The sequence below is a fragment of the Microtus pennsylvanicus genome, chromosome 9 (assembly GCF_037038515.1).
Source record: "Microtus pennsylvanicus isolate mMicPen1 chromosome 9, mMicPen1.hap1, whole genome shotgun sequence".
Taxonomy (NCBI): domain Eukaryota; kingdom Metazoa; phylum Chordata; class Mammalia; order Rodentia; family Cricetidae; genus Microtus; species Microtus pennsylvanicus.
Genome location: NC_134587.1, coordinates 49607365 through 49626367, shown reverse-complemented (window position 1 = coordinate 49626367; position 19003 = coordinate 49607365). Strand labels below are relative to the sequence as shown.

The 19003-nt window shown below is 44.4% G+C and overlaps 1 protein-coding gene across 1 annotated transcript in view; it reads left to right on the top strand.

Moving 5' to 3' along the window:
- LOC142857545 (complement C5) overlaps nucleotides 1-19003 on the top strand; it is a 115723-nt gene that overhangs the window by 55872 nt on the left and 40848 nt on the right. Inside the window, exons 10-21 of the mRNA XM_075985976.1 lie at nucleotides 833-948; nucleotides 1037-1222; nucleotides 2174-2377; nucleotides 4203-4412; nucleotides 4664-4813; nucleotides 6174-6303; nucleotides 8600-8674; nucleotides 10089-10286; nucleotides 11865-11955; nucleotides 14245-14318; nucleotides 14899-15038; nucleotides 18629-18856. Coding sequence (XP_075842091.1) covers nucleotides 833-948; nucleotides 1037-1222; nucleotides 2174-2377; nucleotides 4203-4412; nucleotides 4664-4813; nucleotides 6174-6303; nucleotides 8600-8674; nucleotides 10089-10286; nucleotides 11865-11955; nucleotides 14245-14318; nucleotides 14899-15038; nucleotides 18629-18856 — 1802 coding nt within the window. The remainder of the gene's footprint in view (nucleotides 1-832; nucleotides 949-1036; nucleotides 1223-2173; nucleotides 2378-4202; nucleotides 4413-4663; nucleotides 4814-6173; nucleotides 6304-8599; nucleotides 8675-10088; nucleotides 10287-11864; nucleotides 11956-14244; nucleotides 14319-14898; nucleotides 15039-18628; nucleotides 18857-19003) is intronic.

Here is a 19003-nt window from a genome sequence, read left to right as displayed (position 1 = left end):
GATCTCACATGTGAGCTAAGCATCCATGTCGCATGCAAGCCGCATACAGATTAGTATTGGATGGGCACAAAGGCAGTTAGCAAGGGACCCGGGCAAGAATCCTGCACAGGCTCTGAGCCTGTAAAGAGGTGGGCTTCGGGATGACTGTGCAGTAACCAACAACACTGTCCTAAAGATGACCAGTCTTGAAGAAAAGCTGGGGTTTGGAGGCAGGGCTGGTAGATGGGGTAAGGCAGGGTTCCCTCCTTAAAGAGGCCAGAGAAAAGGGGGGACAGTGACACCTGCTTGAGGACAGCTCTGTCTGGTCTGGCTGCCGGGGGGGGGGGGGGGGCGGGGAGGAGATTGAGGAAACTAGAGGTTTTTACCTTATCCTTACTATTGTTTAATTTTAAGCTGCAGGGCAATCCAATGATGCTCTTCAAATATGACTTCGGGGCTTTTCCCATTGTCAAAGTGTCTGATTCTTCTCTAGTTCTCTCCACCTGTTAAGGCTCAGCCTCTGAGTTCCCTGCTCTCTCCCTGTTCCTTTGAACACATTCAACTTAACTTGAAGCCACTGTTGAAAGGTGACCTCGTCCTTCACGTCCCTCTGTCTCTTTGCAGCCTGACTCGTACAGGAACATCTGACAGGGAGCTGTCTACATAGGCTTCAGAAGCCCGGGCTTCTTGTCTGCACTCGGGAAGCCCGCTCTGGTTACAACCGGCTAGGGATTGAAGGCAGGAGTGGGTGGAGGGGACAAGTAAGTCTGTGGTACACAGACCCGCCAGGCATCCTACAGACCACCATCACTTTTCCTGGAACATTAACACAGTGCCTGCTGCCCCCTCGTAGGTGGATTTTCAGAAGAAGCTGACCTTCCTGGCATCAAATACGTCATCTCTCCATACACACTGAATTTGGTTGCTACTCCACTTTTCTTGAAGCCCGGGATTCCATTTTCCATTAAGGTAGGCGGTCTGGAGGAGGTGGAGAGGAAAGAAAGCCATTTTAGAGTTGTTCTGATTTGAGTCTTAATGGAATTGTTCTGGCGAACAGGTTCAGGTTAAGGACTCGCTTGATCAGCTGGTCGGCGGGATCCCAGTCATTCTGACGGCACAAGCAGTCGATGAGAATCAGGACACTTCTGACCTGGAGCCCAAGAGAAGCGTCACTCACGCCACCGATGGAGTCGCTCCCTTTGTGGTCAATCTCCCATCTGAAGCGACGGCGCTGCACTTTAACGTGAGCTGAATGTTCTGGCTGTGTTTCTGACTGTGTGTTTCGCCTGACGTACAGACCAAACGTGGCTGATTTCATCCACGAGTCCACAGAAGAATCCCACAGTTTTGCACCCGAAACGAAACACGTACCTGAACCGGTTTGCTAATGTTGTGAATGGTCATGGGGACAGTCGAAGGGACAGAATTCAAAACCTCGAATGATTTCAGATTTTTTTGTTGTTTGGAAATTAACTATTTCCTTTTATGCCAAGAAGATTCAGAAGTGTCAGAGTAGGCACAACAGTGGAGATCAGTGGTAGGAATATACCTTTCCAACGCACGCATATTTTATCTTTTCAGGGTCACTCAGGAGTCAGATGTGAAAGTCTCCCCTTTTTCCCTGATACATTAACTACTCAATTTGGAGCTCACTTCCTCATCTTCACCCCCAGAAAATGTGTTCAAGTTCCCTGGCTAAAGCTAACGGTCACTATGGGGCATCTTAGGATAACTCCAGCACATGAGCTAGGAACCCTCCCCCACCTGAAAGCAGGCATCACCGTCCCCTGAGTGGCACGCCGGTGTCACTACTTCCCACTGAAATTGGTGAGACAGCCACTAGGGTGTGTACTCCAGCCCTGGCGAGTTACCGCTGCCTCTGTCATTTCTCCTACCCGGTCATCTCCAGTTCACCATGGTATTTCAGGAAGCGTGCCCATTTTCCTGCCTTGGAAGGTCCTTCTCTTGGCTTGGTCAGACTTCCCCACACAGCCCACCTCCCCTCTGTACTTTCCATAGACTTTCTAAAGTTACTTGACACCATAACTCTACAAACACTGGAATAATCTAGATCTTTCTTCTCTTTAGCAGCCAGCATAGGGGAAATTTAGGAATATGAAAAATCAAAAAAAGATATGTTTTACAGAAGCAGTTACACACAGCCCATGAGGACTTTTGAAATTTTCCTTTCTAGGTCAAAACTGATGTCCCAGAACTTCCAGAAGAAAATCAAGCCAGCAAAGAGTATCAAGCAATCACATACTCATCTCTCAGCCAAAGTTACATTTATATTGCTTGGACTGAAAACTACAAGCCCATGTTTGTGGGAGAATTCCTGAATATTATTGTTACCCCCAAGAGTCCATATATTGACAAAATAACTCACTATAATTACTTGGTAAGTACAATGAAGAGCGATCTCTGCCCGATCCCCAGCCCAGAACACTGTCCTGTTGGCAGAGAAGGGGGGTAGTGACTTCCACATCTGTGTTTCTGAGCACATGGCCTACAGCTATCTAAACACTGAGGAAGAGCATGAGTCTCGTTTCAGAGAGGGACAGAGAGGCCACAAGACAAAACATCCATAAAGCAGAGAGAGGGGAGACGGTGATGATTTGAACTGAGGAGCCCTGATTTCCTGTCCAGTGATTCCATCCAAGACAGTCAATCTCATTACGTCACCTGCTTCTATTTCACAGCCAAGGATTACTTATCTACACCTAATTCAAGCTTGTCTATTTCCTTGCCACAGCAGGGGGCTTCCTGTAAGAATTGAGTTACATTATCCAGTTTCTTGTCCAAGAGTTGTACCGGTTAACCTGGTACAGCCTCAGAAAGAGGGTTCAAAAGATGCCTAACAGTTTTGCCAAGGAGATGAATGAATTATTCCAGTGCCCCAGGGCAAACAGGCGGTGACTTCTCCAATGTTCTTTAGGAGACATTGAAAAACAAGGACCATAGAAACCATGCTAACTGATGAAAGAATTAGGGGAACTGTTTACGGGCTGCATATGATGAGTGCAATCCTAATATCTAAGGACAAGACAACAGGACCTTTGAAGACATCTTGATTTCATGTCATTTTTTTAAACTCTAAGCCCCCATTTAGAATCTAATCCAGGACTTTAAAACCTAATCCACAGATAGACACTGCTCTGCTTACTCAACTGTTGTTGTTTTTATTAAGTCAAAAAGACAAGGGAGGTTTTAGTAAACTTAAGATTTCAAGCAGGTCCAGCTTTAAGCAGAGCTCTCTGGTTTCCTGTTATGTAGTTCTGAGCTTAGAATCAGTATGACATTTATAGTGGTTTATTTAAAAGCACAGTGGGAGAGAGCAAGGCTCCCTGTGACGGAGCTCAGGTGGGAGGGGCTATTAGGAGAAAGGGAACATGAAGGTGGTGGGGACCGATCTCTGGGGCAAGGAGAAGCAGAAGAGAAGAGATGGTTAAAGGGAGAGAAAGGGAAAAATAGACAGACAAGCAAAAAAGCGGAGAGAAAAAGAGAAAGAGACAGGAGGTGGGCAGGCCCACCTTTTAAAAGCAAATGTGCACAGGAGGTGCTCTTAGTGGCCACAGTCGAGCATGTATCTTGTCAGCACCCCAAGGACAGGCCAGTTCAGATGCCTGAGAGCTAACACTAGTGAGCTCCTGAGCCTCAGAGTCCTTCTTTCTTTGTGGGTGCTTACTCGTGCCTACATGTAAGTGAGTTCACATTTACCTGAGAGTATGTGTGCAGATGCTTGTGTCTGTGTGCACACATGTGGAAGCCTGAAGCTGACAGCATGCCCCCTCCACCATCTCTGTTTATTGAGGCAGGTTCTCTGCCTGAACCCAGAACTTACTGACCAGCTAATCTTACTACCCAGCTTGCCCCTAGGGATCCTGTTTCAGTCTCGTGAGTGCTAGGATTACTGGTAACTGCTGTACCTACATTTATGTGGATGCTGGATTTGAACTCTGGTCCTCACTCTTGTGTGCTAAGCACTTTACCTACCTCAGCCTCAGTTTTTTCAGTGGAGATAAATATTCCCTGTGTCACTGCTGTATTGTGAGAATTAAAGTTTATTAAATGTGAAACCCAGTAGCAACATATGGTAATCTCCCTGTCTCGGTGTAGTTTTTGTTCTGGCTCCAAACTGCATCCTGGACGCAGGTTCCATTTCTGGTTGTTGTTGTTGCTGCTGTTGTTGTTGTTTGATTGTTGCTGTTGCTGCTTAATTTCAGATTTTATCCAAGGGCAAAATTGTACAGTATGGCACAAAAGAGAAACTTCTCTATTCATCTTATCAAAACATAAACATTCCAGTGACACAGGACATGGTCCCCTCAGCCCGACTCCTGGTCTATTACATTGTCACAGGAGAGCAGACAGCAGAATTAGTGGCTGACTCAGTCTGGATAAACGTTGAAGAGAAGTGTGGCAACCAGCTGCAGGTGAGACACGCGTGCACATGGCAGCATCCACAGTGCAGTGCGACCCTCTTGTGGGTGAAGGAGGAGGGCTAAAGCTCTTGCCTTTGATTGGTTCGCAGTGCGACTCTCTTGTGGGTGAAGGAGGCAGGCTAAAGCCATTGCCTTTGATTGGTTCGCAGTGCGACTCTCTTGTGGGTGAAGGAGGCGGGCTAAAGCCATTGCCTTTGATTGGTTTATCAGATACAAATGATCTTATTTTTCAAATCGTTTAGGTTCATCTGTCTCCAGATGCAGACGTCTATTCTCCAGGCCAAACTGTGTCCCTTGAAATGGTGACTGACGCAGACTCGTGGGTGGCACTCGCGGCAGTCGACAGTGCTGTGTACCGAGTCCAGGAAAAAGTCAAAAGGCCCATGCAAAGAGTTAAGTCCACTTGCGTGGCAACCGTGGGGTGGGCTAATGTGGCGCAGCGCTTCACAGAGTGTGGCCTGCTGGGGCAGGTTGCGAGGGAGGAACTAGGGGCCCTGCCTGCTGTTCAACACTTGACATGGAATTCCTATTAAAGGAAAGCCGTCTTCATATTTGTCCCTAATGCGCAGGTTGGCTGTCCTTCTCAGGTCTGCCAAATAAAGGTGCAAGCACTGTAAGCAGGCGGGGCTATGGGAGCCGTTGGACTCATCACTTGGGAGTTTGAGGATTTGGGTCAGGGGAAGTAGTGACAGAAGCAGCACAGGAAAGAACCCTGGGTCCCTTGCTTGTTGGTTTGAGTTCTCCTGAAGTCTGTACTCCAGGCAGATGTGGAAATGACCAGGTCCCACATGTTCCCATCTACTCCACCACAGTCAGCTCTTATTCCTAGGCTTGGGTTTCTTTGTGGAGGCAGGACAAACCAAGAAGCTATGACGTTAAAAACATTTAGAGAAGAAAGGACATTTCTTGAGTCAAAATTAAAGCCATAATAAAGCACCTGTAGTGCTTTCCCTCTTAGAATCTAGAGTTTTTCCCAAAACAAAAATCGGTTTTGTCTGTTAGTTCATCCCATCATACTTCCCACATTGATTTATATGTGTGTGTGTGCATGAGTGTACATCCTTTGCCACATTAATTTATATGTGTGTGTGCATGAGTGTACATCCTTTGCCACATTAATTTATATGTGTGTGTGCATCCTTTCTCACGTTGATTTATGTGTGTGAATGTGTGTGCACATGTGTGCATGTGTGTGTGTGCATGTGTGTACATCCTTTCCCACATTGATTTATATGTGTGTGCATGTGTGTGCACATTCTTTCTCACATTGATTTATATGTGTGTGTGTGCATGAGTGTACATCCTTTGCCACATTAATTTATATGTGTGTGTGCATGTGTGTGCATCCTTTCTCACGTTGATTTATGTGTGTGAATGTGTGTGTGCATGTATGTGCATCCTTTCTCACGTTGATTTATGTATGTGAATGTGTGTGCACATGTGTGTGTGTGCACGTGCATGTATGATTGCATGTGCGTGTATGTGTATTACGTATATGTTCATGCATTCTATATAGTATATGCTCTGAGACAATTCCTAAGATTCTCCTCATGAATACTATTTGCTTAAGGCTTAATTCTTGGTTGATTTTAAATAGGAAGGTTTTATGAATACAACTGAAGGAATGAAGTTGGGAAAGGTGTCTTTGATATTAGATGTGTCCCCGTGTCTCACAAATTTGTCAACATTGCAGGATGACTAATTCCTCTACTCCTGTGGTGGATAAGATCAGTGTTTTGCCTTTCTGGACAGGTGTTTCAAGCTTTCGATAAGCATGACCTGGGCTGTGGGGCAGGTGGCGGCCGTAACAATGCAGATGTGTTCCATCTGGCTGGACTCACGTTCCTCACCAACGCAAACGCGGATGACTCCCAGCAACACGGTAAAACATTCAGCACTTTTGTGGCTGGGAGGTTCCTCCAGCCCTCATTTTACCTCACTTCCAGAGACTGCCCCGAGTCTATAGAGTCCCCCTAAGGTATCCAGTGTGGGTACAGATGGGGGAAGGAGCAGAGAAGCAAGTCCTTAGAGCTCAGCAGCCAGCCAGTCTAGCCAGCCAGAGAGCTCCAAGTTCAGGGAGACCCTGTCTCAGAAAGTAGGACAGAAGCTGTAGAGATGGCACAGTGGTTAAGAGCACTGGCTGCTTTTTCAAAGGACCCAGGTTCAATTCCCAGCACCCACATGGCAGCTCACACTATCCAGAACCCCAGTTCCAGGGAATCTGATGTCCTTTACTGGTCTCCTGGGGCACCAGGCATGCACACATTATATACATGCAGACAAAGTATCCATAGATATCAAATACCTGCATGCATGCATACATACATACATAAAGGTGGAGAGTAACGGAAAAAACAACTGACATTGACCTTTGACCTCCACGAGCAGCTTCACGCACACTAGCATGCACATGTACACACGTTGCGCGCACACACACAACTTAACGTGTTTTGTTCATTTTCAAGATAAAATACAACCTCTTTACTGTAGTCCTCGGTGCCCCCATTGTCTTCCTGGCCTACCCAACCCTTCTCACCCTGCTCTTCCCTGGAGGCTGCATTCTCCTCATGAGCCTGTTTCAGCTAGTATAAGAATGCCCTCCAGGTGCCAGGGTGCACATCCGCAAATCCAAGCCTCTGGGGAGGCGGAGGCGGGAGGACTGGGTTGGAGGCCAGCCCTGTCTCAAAAGCAGTGAACAAGCTCCTCTGGGGGCTCTCTCCTCTGCGCACAATTAGCCATGGCCTCCTCCATTGCTGCAGGGGATTTTATAGAAACTAGGTGTGTTTGCAGTTCGGCTGTGATTCCCCAGTTTACCTCTGGCTTCTAAAACTCTATGGTTCCTCCATGTTGCGACCATTAAACCCCACCGTTGCACACCTTAGTCCTACGTCTTGTCTCTCCTCCAGTGCCACAACTCTTTGATAGCAGATATCACATGGCAGTGACCTTGTTTGTGTGGTTTTAAAATGTTCACAGTTCTAAGCCGGGCGGTGGTGGCGCACGCCTTTAATCCCAGCACTCGGGAGGCAGATGCAGATGGATCTCTAGGAGTTTGAGGCCAGCCGGGTCTACAAGAGCTAGTTCTGGGATGGGCACCAAAGCTACAGAGAAACCCTGTCTCGAAAAACCAAAAAAAAAAATGTTCACAGTTCTACTTGACACCATGACAGTCATCTTCATATTTAAAGCAATACAGCTCTAAAAACAAATAAAAGACAGGGCCATCGGGATGGCACAGTGGGTGCCAGTATTTGCGACTTTGGAACCCCACTGTGGAAGGAGAGAAGCAGCCGCTGCAAGCTGTCCTCTGACCTCCGCTTGCACACTTGCATGTGAGTGCACACATGCATACACACAAGCAAATAAATAAATGTTTAACAAAATCAAAAGAGGAAAATGTAACTCAACAACAATTTGTCTCCTGCTAAATGTAACCAATGGATCCGAAAAGCAGCCATATTCAAAACCAAGATTATAAGACAAACCAGAGTACATGATGCTAGATCCTTGATGAACCATGTTATATTCAAAGGTGGAACACACAGAACCACAGAGTCTAATCTAGTTTTTTTTCTTTTTATTTATTTATTTGGTTTATTGAGACAGGGTTTCTCTGTGTAACAGTCCTGGCTATCCTGGAACTCACTCTGCCTCCTGAGTGCTGACATTAAAGGCATGCACCACCACAGCCTGGTTTATTTATTCTCATACAATACATCCTGAATGCGGCATCCCCTCCCTCCACTCCTCCCAGTTCTCCCTCACACCTCTCCTCTCCACTAGACTTCCATTTTACTTCAGAGAAGAGCAGGCCTCCCAGAGATATCGCCTGAACACAGCATAGAAAGAAGCAATAAGACTAGCCACAAACCCTCATATCAAGGTTGGGCAAGGCACTCAGTAGGAGGAAAGGGGTCCCAAGAGCAGACAGAAGAGTTGCAGACATGCCTGTGCCCACTGTTAGGAGCCCCACAAGAACACCAAGCTACACAATCCGAGCATGCATGCAAAGGGTCTTGTGCAGCGCTATGCAATAACCCTAATCTGAATCAAGCTGTCGGTACAGACTTGTTAAATCAGTCACTCGGGGTGTTTCGAATTCTCTTATGAAACTTATTTTTATTTTAGATTTTATGTCCTTTTCCCAATTTTCTATATCTCTGTCTTTATCAAAACAGATGAGTCATGTGAAGAAATCCTCAGGCCAAAAAGAGACGTGCACATCCTCCTGCAGAAGAAAATAAAGGAACAAGGTGGGCTGCAAGGTTCTTCTGCTTGAAAAACATGACGACCGCATTGCCACTGTCGGAAATGAAACCCTGTAGACCTTCCCCAAGTTCCTAAGGATGAGTAAAAAAGAGATGCGTGGCAATCTAGATCACCGCCTTCCCAAAGCTTAACCCAACAAGGCTGGTGTTTCACTGGCTGTACCCTTAACTTGGAGACGCCTGTCTTTACTGAGTGTAGAGCTCACCCACACGCACAGGCCCTGGCTTCCGTGTCTGGTACTTGGAGTACAAAGGAGGCATTTCTATCTCTAGAAACTAAAGAGATCGACTTTTAGCTGCCAGTGCTTCCTTCCTACAAACTTCATCTAGTAATTAAAATCATGTTCTTTGATTTTATTCTGACAAAATCCGTGGTTGACAAGAAACCTATTTCTTTTATGTATTTAACAGTTAATAGCGCTGAGAGTAGTGTTTTTCAGCATGCAAGTGTGACCCCTCCACAGCTGTCACCTCAGACTATTGAAAAACACATATATTTACATTACAACTCAGAACAATAGCAAAATTACAGTTATGAAGTAGCAATGAAAATAATTTTATGGTGGGGTCACCACAACATGAGGAACTTTGTTAAAGGATTGTAGCATTAGGAAAGTTGAGAACTTAGATTATTCTTTAGAAAATATAGATAATGAAAATTATTCAAGCCAGACATGGTAATGCACTCCTTTAATCCCAGCATGCAGGAGGAGGCAGAGGCAGGTGGATCTCTGTGGGTTTTAGACCAACCTGTGTACAGAGTGAGTTCCAGGACAGCCAGGGATCCACAGAGAAACCCTGTCTCAGAAAACTAAAGGAAAACAAAACTAAAAATTATTTAAAAGATTTTTGTGATAATTAACCATCTTTTGGTAATAAAATTTAATTTTACTTACCAGTTTTAATAGGTTATTTACCTGTAAACATATAAAGAACATGGACTAGGAAGGATCACCTAGACAAGTCCATCAGTTTTGATGCTTTTTCTGACAGTTCTTACAAGACAAGAGGACACCTTTGGTGAAGGGCTGCGGACCAGGTCAGGAAGATATTAGAAAAACAAGGATAATAACAATAACCATCTTTAAATATGTCAAAGTCTCTTGGGTATTTAATTTGCTCTACTCAAAAGGGTGTTTGAAGTCTTTCAAAAGTTAGTATTTAGCTTAGTTGCCAGAGGCCCTTCAACCATTCAGCACCAGTTGGGACAGACCACCTGCTGAGGTCGCTTCTGCCCTGCTTTTGGAGACTTCCCAAAAAGAAGCTGGTCAGTTGACCAGCTCCAACTGCTGTAGAGAGGAAGCTATTTGACAGCAGGAACCAAATATCCCTTGAGAATTCTAAACCTGGGATGTTAGGATTGTGTGTGATAAGGGTTTCTGTGTTGCCACTATTTCAGCTGCTAAATACAAGCACCCAGTGCCAAAGAAATGTTGTTTTGATGGAGCCCGGCATAACATCCATGAAACCTGTGCACAACGAGTTGCCAGGGTCACCGTTGGCCCAAACTGTGTCAGGGCTTTCAATGAGTGTTGTATCATCGCAACCAAGATCCGACAAGAAGCTTCTCTTAAACTTGTACAGTTGGGGAGGATGCGTAAGTATGAGTTTTTCTGCCAGAATCCTATCTGATATGAGGGATTTTATGTAAATTAAGGCTGCTAAGAAAGGCAGCCTAGATGTTTCAGAAAAACTGAAAGAAGAAACGATCACTCATACATATCCAAACTCTTCTGTTATTCTTGGGGATTTGGAATGGTATAATTCCCAGTCAAGCCTAGATCCTGATCCGGTGTCAATCTAATGCCCACTCGTTCCCAAAGATTGACTAAGCCTCAAGCAGGAGCCTTGAATTGGTTAAACCCAAAAGACCCTTGAATCCTAAAATTTTATATTTCTGTTATGATCATTGAAAATGAAGTCTGTGCTGGGCGGTGGTGGCACACTTCTTTTATCCCAGCACTCGGGAGGCAGAGACAGGTGGATCTCTGTGAGTTCGAGGTCAGCCTGGTCTACAGAGCAAGTACCAGGACAGGCTCCAAAAATCTACAGAGAACCCCTAAATTGAAAAAACAAAAATAAATAAATAAGGTTGTGTTTACACTGACCAAATGCACCAAAGACCTCTAACCAGAGCAAAACATTGCTCACTTGTGATAAAACTGGAAGTCGTCTTTCAGTTTCAGCCAACAATGTTCTTTAGAATTTATAAAACTTTCTGTTTTCCAAACTTTTAGACCTTCATGTATGCATCATCTTTAGGGAACAAAAGAAAGAAACAAAAGCAAAAGGCTTCTCCCCTTTCTTCTCTTTTTTGCTTAGCTGTGCATCTTACCAACACAATCAATCTCAATTGGTACATCCTACAGACATAAAAGACATTGCAATTTAAAAAAATTCATGCCATTTAGGGATCATTTTACCATAACCGTGATATTATTTGGTTAATGAAGCACCATTTTGATGAACAATCTAGTACACATTTTTTTCATTTCCCAGTTTTTCAGCTGGCATCCTCCAGCTGGCTTTGGCTGCGTGGTACCCACTTTGCACCCCCTCCCTGCTGAGTCTACACCCTATGCTAGAGAGCTGGGCCCACCAGAATCCCATCTGTCTTGCCACACATCTCCAAGGCCACCAAGCAGTGTGGGCTCCTCTGCCTGCCCTGGCGAGTGAATGACCTCCTCAGGGATCCCAGGCCCATCCTGCCCATGCTAATGTCTGAAAACTGTTGTTTCTGATATTGTGTCTGGTTTTCTGTTTCTAGACTTGGTGGTAAATTCCCAGCCCCCTATTAATGCATCTTGGGTGGAAGCAGATGCCCCATCTACTAAAGGAAATGCAAATTACCAATTAAGTCGGAGATCGCAGAAAACGTCCATGTTTTCTAATAGAAATCTAATTTCCAAGATCACAAAATTGCAGATAACTTTATGGGCTCCCTGATTTCGTGTACAATCTCAGAAAGACAAGTCCTGGGATGTTTCTTCACTGTTTCTCCAGTGTCCTTAGTAGACGCATTCTAAGGTTTTAAAGTCCCGTTTTAAATCATTAAGCACCATGCCTTACTGACCTTTTAGAAAACAGTTAAGTCACAAATGCATGGTTTTATTTAAATATTCACCTGTAAGCAGAATTTATATTGGCTTCTATAACCAAATATATTTTCCCCTAGACATAAAGACCCTGTTACCAGCAATGAAAGCAGACATTCGAAGCTACTTTCCCGAGAGCTGGCTATGGGAAGTTCATCATGTTCCCAAAAGGTGTGTTTATGTTCTGCTGGCAGAAGATGTGGAAAATTCAAATATTATTGCCCAAAATCTTGACACTACTGTTTCCCTATTATTAAGATAATGTCACTATCAGGTTAAATTTTGTTTTGTTTCTTTGTTTAGTGTTTAGTATACTTTTGTCTGAGAATTGAGTCCAGGGCAACATCAGTTATTACTAAGAAAGGGTACTACTGTATTTGGTTTATCTTTAATGTGCAATTACTGCATACAGTTAGCCATGTGCTATATGCCATATTAATATGCATTTACTGCACGCAGTTAGCTATGTGCTATATGATTTATTAATATGCATTTACTGCACGCAGTTAGCTATGTGCTATATGATTTATTAATTAATATGCATTTACTGCACGCAGTTAGCTATGTGCTATATGCCATATTGGGCAACTATTTTCAACATAAAAGCAGCTGTATATAAAACAGATGAAAGAAAAATGGAGTTATGCTTTGTTGAACTCTTTATTAGAGTTTCAGTTTAATGGGAAGCCTCTCTGTAGCTGGTATTGGAGGCAGTGTTGAAAACACTGGGTCCCATCTCATCATTTCCAGTCCAGCCGTCACTGGCTTTGCATTGGTGCCCAGCCTAGGTCCTCTGTGTGCATCTCCTCGTCCTTCCCCTTGTAAATCCGTCTTCCACACTTCTTCCCGTCTTCCCCTTGTGAATCCCTTCTTCCCAGCACTGCTACTTACTCAGTGCTTCTAGTAACTATAGATAGGTAGATAGATGATAGATAGATAGATAGATAGATAGATAGATAGATAGATAGATAGATAGATAGATAGATAGATAGAATTAGCCCTGCACCAGAACACGATTAGATCAGTTCCTAGTCCCAGTGACGCCTGTTGCAGGGACCATGTGGTGTTTCAGAAGCCTGTCTCCTTACCTCTTTAAAGTCAATACCTCAAAGCAAAACGTGAGTCCAGATCTCTGTGTTACATCCAGGACACGTAAATATGAATGTTAACTGGACTCTTTCAACGCCATCTTGGTACAGTGGGTACACTGACATGCAACTCATGTCTAATATCTGCATAACTGTCTTCCACTAGACGCCAGCAGGACCATAGCTTACAAACACTGTGCACTTGGTATCGTACCTAATGAAGAATCAGTAGGCCAGAGCTACAGTAAACACGCAGGCTTAGATTCGCCTGTAGATTTCAGTCACACTGGTTTCTTAGAAGCTGTGTCACAGTTCCTTTCTTTGCTCCAGGAATTAGCATATAACAGCAGGCGTGTGTGCTCTGACTGGGCCTTGCTTCAAGGGTGTCCTCCCTCCAGTCTTCATGCCACAGGTGCAATGTCTCCAAACCTGAGATGGGGGGAGGGGGACAGATGCTGAATACATCTGGATCAGTTTTGCCTTAATAGCTGATGTAATACTGTACGAAGCTGAATAGCGTACGTTTTCTCTTCCAGTGTCTGTGATAAAATGCCTGGGAAATGCAACTTAAGGGACCATGGGTTGATTATAGATTATAGCTCACTGTTCTGAGATTCGTCTCTGTGGGGAAGAACTGGCACAAGCCTGAGGCATTGATGGGGAGGAAGCAGGAATAGCAAATGCTCCTGCTCAGCTGGCTTCTCCTCTTAGGGAAATCGCAGACCCAGGCCTAGGGAATGGCACTGCCCTTTTTTGTTGTTTTTTTTGTTTGTTTTGGGTTTTTGAGACAGAGTTCTCTATGTAGCCCTGGCTGTCCTGGAACTCACTATGTAAACCAGGCTGGCCTTGAACTTACAAAGATCTGCCTGCCTTCGACTCCTGAGTGCTGGGATTAAAGGCGTGCACCACCACTGCCTGACACCACTGCCCGTTTTTAGGGTGGATCTTTACTCCTCAGTTAACCCCTGTCAAGAAAGTGACTCACAGGTACACCCAGAGGCTAGCCTAAGGAAGACAGTCCTCCACAGGTACACCCAGAGGCTAGCCTAAGGAAGACAGTCCTCCACAGGTACACCCAGAGGCTAGCCTAAGGAAGACAGTCCTCCACAGGTACACCCAGAGGCTAGCCTAAGGAAGACAGTCCTTCACAGGTACACCCAGAGGCTAGCCTAAGGAAGACAGTCCTTCCTCCACAGGTACACCCAGAGGCTAGCCTAAGGAAGACAGTCCTCCATAGGTACACCGAGAGGCTAGCCTAAGGAAGACAGTCCTCCACAGGTACACCCAGAGGCTTGGCTTCTGAGTGAGTCTAAAGCTCATCAAGTTGGTGATATTAACCATGACAAATCCCAATGTTTGATGGATGTTCCAGGAACCAGCTGCAGGTTGTGCTGCCTGACTCACTCACTACCTGGGAGGTCCAAGGCATCGGCATTTCAGACAGTGGTAAGACACTGAGTCTCAGGAGGCATTGCTAACCACAAGATGTAATTCTTTGTTACTGTAAATTCATTTGTCTAGGATATAAGAGGCAAACTTTTAATTTTCTTTCTTTTCAAAAGACTTCGATGCAGCTATACCTGTCAAACTACTGACTTTCCTCTGCTCTTCTATGAGCTGCTGGTTACAGCGCTGTGATCAAATCCCTCCTTTCCTTCACTTTTGATAGCAGTGAAAGATTGGGGCAAGTTAAAAATAAAGCTCCGTCCTCTCTTGGGCTGATGTCCCTTGGAACTGACTTAACAGAGATGCGTCACAAACAACTTCTGGGTTACTCTCATCTGTCTCACACTCTTGTCCCCACAAACTCTTAGTCTTTACAATCAACGTTTTATAGTCATTCAATGGACCCATCACTAAATATGCAAAAAGATTTGGTACTCTAACTAATAAGCATTCTCATATTTTAAATAGAATTAAATATTTGGCAAACAAATGAAATATTATTTTGACACATTTTAGTACCAATGAAGTATGATAAGAATTCCCTAATATGATCATACCTTGCTTTCCCTTTGGGCTAAAGGTATATGTGTTGCTGATACACTCAAGGCAAAAGTGCTCAAAGATATCTTTCTGGAGATGAACATACCGTATTCTGTTGTACGAGGGGAGCAGATCCAGTTAAAAGGAACCGTTTACAATTACAGGACTTCAGGGACAATGGTGAGTCATGATTCGTTGTTAGAATAACAGATAAAGAAAATGCTCTCTAGTTGTCTGAGGGGGTGTCATTAAAATAACACACACACTCACTCAACTGCAATAAGCCCAGGCATTGAGTGTTGTCCTAGAAAATGTCCTACACTTTGGCATGTGGAGTGGGGTAGAAAGAAGGAAAGGCTAGAACATGGCCATGTGAACTCATCTGCCGTGCTGAGTTTCACAGAGAGGGAGTTTACACGCGGTTCATCTGAGTTCCTCAGTCCCGTGACGCAAGCAGCCCCCTCCTGTTCTGCCTCTGCACTACCCCTGCTCATCTTCTCTTTGTGTATCTTGTCATCCTCTCTGAAATCTTGATTCCAACACCTCCCCTCCAGCCATAGCCTCCTTGCCACTTTGCTAAGCATTGCCAATATTTCCATAGCAAGTCTGAATCCCATAGAGACCCCCAGCCATTGATTGACTCAAAACCTTTTCTCTTATCCTCCAGACTGCTATATCTTTACTCTCCCCCTTGTACAAGCTACTCATGAATCATCATATAACCACACTGCCTAAAATTACACCAACCCCACAGCCTTCCTCACTCAGGATCCGAACAGTGAAAACCTCCAGCCATGGGGAACCTTCCCATCTTTGTTTTCTCTGGAGGGCATCTCTACCACTAACTATACAATAGGCTGGCAGTTTTCATCAAAATCACAAGACTTAGATGGAAACCCAACACTGTTCACAAATCAAACCATCTTTTTAAATCTCTAGTTTTATTCTTAGGACTGAGTGTGTCAGTGGTTCCTCTAACATTTTTAAAGAAACTGTGCTTTCTGTTGGCACACTCAAATTGGCATACAAAACCTTTCGTTATCAACTTTTAAAAGATGCCATCTATAACTTTTTAAATAATTTTAAATATTTAAAAATCACATCAGTATTTGAAATAAGACTATTACATCATTTGAATGTGCATAGTGGACTCTAAATAGCAAAGTAATGTATTTTTAAATATTCAAATAAGTTATTACATCATTTCTTTTTCTCTTTTAATTCAATTTTATTCTACTCACTTATACTTGATGCTTATGCTTGTATTTTTTTCTATTAACCATCTTGTTATATTTTGATGCAAATATATTTATAAACAACAAAAATATTTTAGAACTCATTTTAAGACTCTAATTTTGTATTCAGCGATCATTACAAATATTAATAGTATATAATTGATTTTTAAAAAGCATGCTACAAATTTTTACAAATAAAATAGTATGTTACAAATTTTTTAAAGTCCCTAAAAGGGGTGGGGTGGAGAAATGTCTCCGCCACTAGGAGTGTGGAGTTCTCTCCAGAGGACCTGATTCTGGTTCCCAGAACCCACATGGGGAGACGCCCCCAGCTGTGCCTCCAGCTCTCTGGACTGCAGGTTTCTGCGTTCAACTGTGGACACACACACAGATACACAGTCAAAAATAAAAGAAATCTTTAAAACTAGAATTTTATGAAGAAAAGCAAATGCTTTCTGTCAGTCTAATGACTATGAGTCCTAGAAATAATAGTGGGCTCAGCAGAAATTCCATTCTAAATAAATTACAATCATTTTTATACATCAAAAATTGAGAAAACAAAGATATTGTCAATATTATTCTCCTCATATCAACATGCTTTTATTTAAAACGTTGGAGACTGTAATCAGATTGTTTTCTATGGTCGCTCTCTGCCCTAGCTCCCCAATCCTACACGGCCACAGCACAGGCAGCCAAAGTTATTGTGGTAAACGGCAACACAACTGAGCTGTGATGGTTATGGCAGCGCCAGCTGTATCGAATCTTTAACTCATCAATACGTCCGTTACATCAAAACAAGTGCATCGTGGTTCAGGGCTAACGCCGTCCCTTTCCCTCTCATAGTGTGAGCGTCGTCCTGTGCGCTGAGGGCTAGTAATTCTGGATCACACCTGCGACCTTGTTAACTGAAGTTATGTGGAGATCCTAGGTTCTGTTCTGGTCCTCTGCAGAATATTTAGGTTTGCTTAGATATCTTAGCAGACATTGGACAGCTGTCACCCCAGATTCTGGAGTGCAGTCCTTTTAGCCTTAGCTGGGATACTTAGCACCGTGCTATGTGTAGGTCAAGGGTCAGCATACTGTGACCGTCTTTTCCGCCGCGGTGACGTCCTCACTCTGCCCTCTGGTTCTCTGAGCCAGCAAGGTGGAAGGCTTTTACTGGGGATTTACTCAACTCAAAGCACGAATGGAACCCACCCTCAGTCAAAAAGACAACAAGTCCCACCCTGGTGTCATTCCTATCTTCCAAGCGTCCCTTGTCCTTCAGGCTGTCATTTGCTTAGATGTCTAGAGTTCTTGGCAATCACTGAAATCAGAAATACTGCTGCATGTAGCTTTTTACCCATATTGACCATCAGGTTCAAACGTTCTTTCCTAATTTCATCTTACCACAAGGATTTATTGTAGTTATTATTATTTGGATTAGGTCTTTTGGTTTGGTTGTTTTGTTGTTTGAGACAAGGTCTCAGTATGTAGTTCAGGCTGGCCTGGAACTGTCTGCATGGCTCGGACTGGACTCAAAGTTAGGGTCTCCCTGGGCTAGCCTCTCCAGTGCTGGCATCTGAGTCTCATGACGCCATGCCTGGACTTTTATGAACTTGTGTTGCATGCTTCTCTGCCCGACACCTGCTATGCTGGGGAATCCCTGACCCATCATCTCCTCTGGCTCCTCCCCCATGCAGCATGGTTGGCACCCAAGGGGCAAAAGGAACTCTACGTTTGCGGGGAGTCCCACAAAATCAGCTATTGATCCCCTCTCGTTTTGCATTTTGCATGTCCCAAACAACAACAAAACAACCAAACTAAACCAAGCAGTGCTTTCCCTCGGGCTCACTTGCGTGCTTCTGGAAGTTACGGATTGTGTTCCTCAGGCATAGTTCCTGATCAGTTCACTAAACTGAAGATGAATATATATTCATCTTTGAGCCAGAAATCAACGGACACTGTCGCCAGGAAATGAGAGGACTCACACAGTCCGTTTTCGTTCACCGTTCGTAAAAGGAGAGCCCGGGTGTAAACCTGTCTTTCAAGAGTGTGTTTTTATTGTAAATAAAAGACAAGTAGGTACAAGTGGAAAGTCAATAGGATTAGGAGTGGAGTTGGCTGTCTACTAGGTGAGTCTTTACATGAGCTGGCTGTCATCCGTCACACTGTCATTTGAGTCAAGGGCTGAGGAAAAGGTAAGACTCTGAACAGCTAAACCCAAGGCTCCCACTGCCCGAGGCAACACAGAATGTGGGAGAGGGCGAAGAATGCAGCAGCCGTGGCATAACTGAGTGGACTGAGTGCAGCCGTTCTAGCACTGAGTCTTCGGCCACCAGGGACATTGCTATGACCCATGGCAGCATGTGTACCTGTCAGAAACCTGAAAGGAGTCTTCTTCTGCCTTGGAACCAGACACTGCTAACAAACCAGGGGAGAGTGTGTGGCCAGACCAACATAATTTAGGGCACACTAACTTACCTTTTGCTTTTTGGTCACGTGTGGTTTAATGAGGAGGTTTTCTGATACAGTTCTTGTCCTGCTGTGTTTCAGTTCTGTGTTAGAATGTCCGCTGCAGAGGGAATCTGCACATCAGGGGGCTCAACTGGTAGCCACCAGGCCTCCAGGTCCTCCAGATGTGCGCGCCAGAGTATCGAGGGCTCCTCCACTCACTTGGTGACCTTCAGCCTGCTTCCTCTGGAAATTGGACTCCACTCCATCAACTTCTCACTAGAGACTGCTTTTGGAAGAGAAATCTTAGTGAAAACATTACGGGTGGTGGTAAGGAAAACAGGGTTCTTTTAAATTTTCCTTTTTTTCTGGGGGACATGCTCTCAACAATCTGTGTGGATAATTACGTTTGGGGCCGGAAGCAAGGGAGAGAGGATGACGTAAACAGAACACGGAAACAGCTGAGGAAGCTGACGG